Source organism: Malus domestica, chromosome 01 (genome assembly GCF_042453785.1).
Source record: "Malus domestica chromosome 01, GDT2T_hap1".
In the NCBI taxonomy this organism is placed as follows: Eukaryota; Viridiplantae; Streptophyta; class Magnoliopsida; order Rosales; family Rosaceae; genus Malus; species Malus domestica.
Genome location: NC_091661.1, coordinates 24,536,125 through 24,542,763, shown reverse-complemented (window position 1 = coordinate 24,542,763; position 6,639 = coordinate 24,536,125). Strand labels below are relative to the sequence as shown.

At 40.2% G+C, this 6,639-nt stretch overlaps 1 protein-coding gene across 1 annotated transcript; it reads left to right on the top strand.

Moving 5' to 3' along the window:
- Window positions 1–3,149: 3,149 nt before the first annotated feature.
- Window positions 3,150–5,847, top strand: LOC103432284 (L-type lectin-domain containing receptor kinase S.4-like). The gene has a single exon (XM_070819064.1). It carries the CDS (start codon window positions 3,560–3,562, stop codon window positions 5,552–5,554), a length of 1,995 nt encoding a protein of 664 aa, XP_070675165.1. The 5' UTR covers window positions 3,150–3,559; the 3' UTR covers window positions 5,555–5,847.
- Window positions 5,848–6,639: the final 792 nt, after the last annotated feature.

Here is a 6,639-nt window from a genome sequence, read left to right as displayed (position 1 = left end):
TCCTCTACAATCACCAATGAATCTACCATCAAATGAACCATCTATCTTCTCCTCTGCAAGCTGTTGTAAACACCCTTGCTTCCTAATAACATTAGCCCACCCCATTCTGCTGCAAACGTCCATGCTTCCAATGTCCTTTTGGTTCATGAACTCCATATAAACTACCACAAGAAAATGAGGAAGCCTCGGTGGAATGGAACTCCCTACTTGATTCGAGTTGAATCTAAGCCGAACTTCAACCATTTCAGGCGATTCCAATTGCTCCCGCTCCTAGGCGATTTCGGGCCACACGGTTTATTATCGATGACCATGATGTTTCGATCTCGATGATCTAGAAGTAATAGATCTAGAGACCATAAGTTAAAACCTAATTGCAAAAAACTGACGCCAATAATATGAAATCAAAGAAATTATAGATGTTAATCCTTTTTTAATTGCTATCCAATTCACTCAAGCATTTACACTGAAGAACTTGTAGAGGTGGAGCCTCTGCTATGAAATCTCATCCTCAAATTTCACTATTTAAATAATGTATTTCGTATTTGTAATACCTCGACGCGTTTATATTTATGGTGTAGAATTTTTTTTTTTTTAAATTTGAAAAAGGATGAAAATGTCGTTGTTGGGCTACGTGGACGTATATTATCCTTCCATGTTTTGCCACACTTATTGGCATATTCCGATAGTATGTGTCGATACAAGCGCGTAATCATGAGTGGAACATTATTGGGAGCCTATGGGCTTTACCTTTGTTGTGCAATTGTATATTTGTGAAAAAGACCCCACCAAGTTGTAAATATGGTTCATTTCAATACTAGTATTCAATTGTGTCTCTTGTTTGTATCTCCTCACACCCCCTACACCTGGTTGTCACACGTTGATCCTGACGAATGTTGGGATCAATGCGTGACATCTGAAGTCTTCACTTTTTAACAAACGCAAAAGATCAAACACGTTTTAGCTTATGGTTGTAATTCGGTTTTATTATGAGGATACTTAGGTTTGTTCAAGGTGGTTTTCTGATTTATTTGAAAGATATTATAAAAATTGACATTTGTGAAATTAGAGTATAAAATTTTAGCTATAAACGATAAAAACTCTAGCAACAGTGTATATATTGTGTATTAAATATATATTATTGTATTATTAATTTATTATTATATATAAGTTAAAAAATTAAGTTTTATTAATTTGTTAAAAATTAAGTTTTATTTATTTTTATTATGAGAGTTTCTAATTATCATCGCTGTAATAAATTTTACTTTTACTGTTGTCCAAAATTCAAATCAAGTATTATAGACAGACTTTCAATTTTAGAGTCAACACCTAACAACGATTTTCACTCTCTTCAATACAGTTACACTTTAAATGTTTTATCCTCTTAAAAGTGAGATTTTAACATTATAAAACACATTAAAATACAAAAATATCAAAGTAATTGAAAAATACCAAACACATTAACAAATTCATAATAATTAAGAGAATTATTATTAGCACTTCTGTTTGGACTCAAATTTACACTATCGGCCCGTGTAGTCGAGGCCGTTAGATGAGTACCATTTTTAAACCGTGGGATGATGAAGTGGTTGAGATAATTTTCAATTATTATTATTAAGAAATAATATTGTGATTTTAATCATGATATTATCTCTTAGTAATATATTGAATTATTTAAACCTGATATTTGTCTAAATCCCAATTGATTTGAATAATGATGGAATACGGGGATATGCATGAAGCACGGCAACAGATAAATATGTATGCAGGATGAGATGATTATCATGAAAAGCACAAATGGTATATGCCTTTTGGTTTTTGGCCACATAAATGTGTTTTTTGGGATTATATTCCATCTTATTTTGTGTGCATGGATACACCTGGATCAATGTGGTGGAAGTAGAGTTCTAGTTAGACTAGGTGACAGTCTGGCGGCATGGGTTTTTTTTGGAAGGAAAACATGGGCTTTTAAAAGCATGGTGATGGTATTGTCAGATTAAAAGCAAAGTCATAAGAATTGATGATATGCTTGCCGTGTGAAAGGGTTTCAAAGGGACACATGTTGCTCATCTGATAGAAGTCTACGAAAATAAAGAGTCTAAGAAGATTTCTGCCGAAATATATTAGAAGATAATATCAGTTGTTTTGGGATTGTTTTGGAGTATATTCGGAAAATGACTCTTTTGGATTGGCGGTAAAAGAAACTTGGCTATAAATACAGACGCAATGGTAAGGGAAAAAATGGAACACCTCCAATTCAACACACAACTGCCTTGCGCAAACTCTCTCAACAACTGAGATTTTTATTTTCTCTTTTCGCTGACACATCTTCCGTTGGCATCAATAACACTGTGAAAGCAACCGGTGATATCTTAAGTCAGCGTAGATAGCTATGTCACCGTAAAATCAGCCGATCTCGCAGCATCTTCCGTTGGCATCAACAGCACTGCGGCGAGGAAGGTTGATTACCTATCCAAGTCTCGGTCGAGAAGGATTTCCGAATCCTTATTGGTCGAGGTCATCTCATTAGCCTTCTCGGCGAAGTGAGGTGTTACAAGTTATTACATTCGGCACATTGAAAGCTGAATTTGATATTGAACTTCGTAAGAATAGTAGCCTTGTCTTCAGGTTCGAGAACCCAAGAGGTCGAGACGTGTTCCTTCCTCGGTCGCAATCGCAAGACACAGAAGTCAGCCGCGCACCCAACGCAACATCAACAAATTTACTCCTCGGCCGAGCTCGGCCGACGAGTTGGCACGCCCGGCATTCACCAAATGACGTAGTTAGCTTATAGATTACTCGGCCTACGCGCCACGTAGGCTTGGTAGTTTTTAGGGTCAACAACTTCAAAAGTCTCATTTTACGCTCATCAAAAGTATATTTTTCTTTCTAATTATAGAAATATTGGAGTGTAAAATGAGATTTTTGGATGTCAATAAAAATTCCCATAATTAAAACCATTTTGTATTATGAATGACGAGGTTAGGTGGCAACTCACCATTAAGTTCTTTGGAAAAGGATCCTCGTCAGATCATTTTTCTGAGGATCCTAGGGATCTGACGATCATGACTGTTCATCGTACATCGTGCGGTCAGAAATCATTTTAAAATTTAAAATTTAAAATTAAATATAACTATAGTATCTAACGAAAACTGATCGTACAATATAAGATAAACAATCACAATCCAGGATCCTTAGAATTCTTATGAAAAAAATCCTGCAAGGATCCTTTTCTAAGTCCTCCAACACAAATTTCAAATCCCCGTCCTTTCCTCGTGGCGCGAACCAATGACCCACCCACTTGCCGTTAAAAACGAAAAACTGTAAACCCGCCGACTCTTTATTTCGCGAACCCAATTGACCCGTCCACATTTCCCGTTAAAAATGCGTCACGAACAAAACGAAAAACTGATATTATTGAAATTAAAGGTCAAATTTAAGCTATATTTGGTAAAAAAATCGACACTGAGTGTACCCACTTAATCCAGCGCAATTAATATACTGAAAACTCCATTGCCATCTGCTTAACAAAAACCCAGCAAAGACTCGAGCTTTACTTCCTATGGCATTCCAAAGATTCATACTTTGCTGGGTTTTCCTCCTCTTTCTCCCAAACCCAGCAAAAACCCAGCTCGACCAAGAGCTCTACTTCAACGGCTTCAATGGTGTCGCCAACAGCAGCAACATGAGCTTAAACGGCGTCGCATCAATCGAGCCCAACGGCATGCTAAAGCTCACAAACGACACTCTCAGAGTCCTCGGCCATGCCTTCTACTCCGCCCCAGTTCGATTCAAAAACTCCACCGACGGCAAAGCATTTTCCTTCTCCACCTCCTTCGTCTTCACCATCGTCCCTGAGTACCCAAAGCTCGGCGGCCACGGCCTTGCCTTCATAATCTCGCCGTCGAAATCGCTCCCGGGATCCCTCCCCAGCCAGTACCTCGGCATCCTCAACTCCACCGTCGTCGGCAACTTCTCCAACCACATCTTCGCCGTCGAATTCGACACCGTCCAGAACTTCGAATTCGGGGACATCAACGACAACCACGTCGGAATCGATATCAACAGCCTGGCCTCCAACAAATCGACCCCGGCCGGGTTTTTCACCGGTGGAAATTCGACGAAAGAGGACCTCAATCTCAAGAGTGGGCTCCCGATCCAGGCCTGGGTCGATTACGATTCGGTGAAAAATCAGGTCACTGTCATGCTTTCACCCGATTCGATCAAACCCAGATCCCCGATTTTAACATTCGATGTCGATCTTTCTCCAATTTTGGAAGATTTTATGTACGTTGGGTTCTCTGCTTCGACCGGGTTGCTCGCCAGCTCCCACTACGTCTCCGGTTGGAGCTTTAAGATGAACGGAGAAGCCAAGTCTCTGAATTTAGAAGCTTCGCCTAAACTTCCCGGCCCGAAAGAGAAGCAATCATCAGCGTTGATCATTGGCGTTTCTGTTTCCGTTCTTGTTTTTTTTATCTTGGCCGTCGGATTGGGGTTCTACATTGTTCACAGGATCAAGAACGCTGAGGTGATCGAGCCGTGGGAGCTCGACATTGGGCCCCATATATTCAGATACAGCGAGCTCAAGCAGGCCACCAGAGGGTTCAGGGATGAAGAGGTGATCGGGTTTGGTGGATCTGGTAAGGTTTACAAAGGGACATTGCCGAATTCAGAAACCCAAGTGGCGGTTAAGCGAATTTCGAACGAGGCTAGGCAGGGTCTGCAGGAATTCGTGTCGGAAATTGCCACCATTGGCCGTCTCAGGCACAGGAATTTAGTGCAGTTGTTGGGGTGGTGTCGCCGGCGTGGAGATTTGTTGCTTGTTTATGATTTTATGCCTAATGGAAGCTTGGATAAGTACTTATTTGAGAAGCCGAAAGCAATTTTGAGCTGGGAACAGAGGTTCAAGATAGCTCAAAATGTAGCTTCTGGCTTATTGTATTTGCACGAAGGTTGGGAGCAGACTGTGATTCATAGGGACATAAAAGCAGGAAACGTGCTTTTGGATTCTGAGATGAACGGAAGGCTTGGAGATTTCGGTCTTGCTAAATTGTATGAGCATGGAGCAAACCCTACAACAACTAGGGTTGTTGGGACACTGGGTTACCTAGCTCCCGAGTTGACTCGGACCGGAAAACCGACTCCGAGCTCGGATGTGTTTGCTCTTGGTGCTCTGCTGCTGGAGCTGGTGTGTGGGAGGAGACCCATTGAACGAAAAGCCCTGCCGGAGGAGCTGATATTGGTTGATTGGGTTTGGGAGAAGTGGAAGGCTGGTGCAATTCTTGAAGTTGTGGACCCCAGATTGGAGGATGAGTTTGATGATCTGGAGGCTGTGGTGGTGCTGAAGCTAGGGCTGATGTGCTCAAATAATTCCCCCAGGGCAAGGCCCACAGTGAGGCAGGTGGTGAGATACTTGGAGGGTGAGGCGGCGCTGCCCGACGCGGAGGCGTCTCCCGGGTCTTATAATGGGAAGAAGGGTGGTAGCGATGGCGGTGGAACGGGTGGTGAGTTTGTGGTTTATGTGCATTCCTACGAAGATACAGATACGGCAATATGATACGACGATATAAAAAATCTCTAAAATCTAGGATACATTACGCGATAGATACGGCAATAAAAATAATATAATGATATACAAAAATAAAAATATATAATTTGAAACACATTTTGAGCACACAAGAATTTGATTTCATCATCCAAATTCAATTTCATTTGATTTATTGGATAAGAAAAGTTGGAAATCTAATTCCCTTAATATGTATTGAAGAAGTATGAGAGTTGTATTCAAAGTTTCAATTAGAGGTTGGTTCTTTATATTTCAAATAAAGTTCCATCTCTTATTAATTTTTATTTCAAAGTGTAAAAGTATCCTAAAAGCATGATTCGTGTATCCCAAATGTGGAATACGTGTATCCATCAAGTCAAACTTAACTATAATACGTATCAGATGAGTATTCGACAATATCGGATACGGAATACGCAATCAAAGTGAAGTATTTGTGCATCATAAGTGCATTCTTATCCCCTATGTTCTAAAGCCTAGCGCCGCCTCGGCCCCTTCTAGGCGCTAGATGGTTGGCCACATTCCCGATTAGTCCTTGGGCGTTTGAGAATTAAGAAAGTGTGCCTAGATCCTGGCATCTGCTTAGTTTGCCTAAGCGCCCACCTAGCCCGCCTAAACCCATCTAGGTCGTGACGCTCACTTAAACAAAAAATCGATAACTTTCATTTTGCATTTTATTTTGTTAATAAAATGAAAGAGAGTAATTGAATACTTGGATGAACACTCATTGTATACTTGTTCACCATGTTATCAATATGTTCTAATATTTTATAATCTATATATATTTGTTTACTTGGTAATTTATGTATTCCTATACAATTATGTGTTTTTTAAGTATAAATAGACACTTATTTATACAATATATAATAAATTTACTTAAATCCACTTAGGCCCTCTCCTAGAGCGTAGCCGCCTAGACACTGGCCCTTACCCGCTGCCCGACTAACGATGTAGACATATAAATTTCGTTACATGCAAATGACGCATTACAAAACTCCATGTGGCATATGGCTCATCACAAATGGACAAGTCATCAATGATATGTGGTCCAAATCAAGTAAAGGAAGTGTAAAACATTC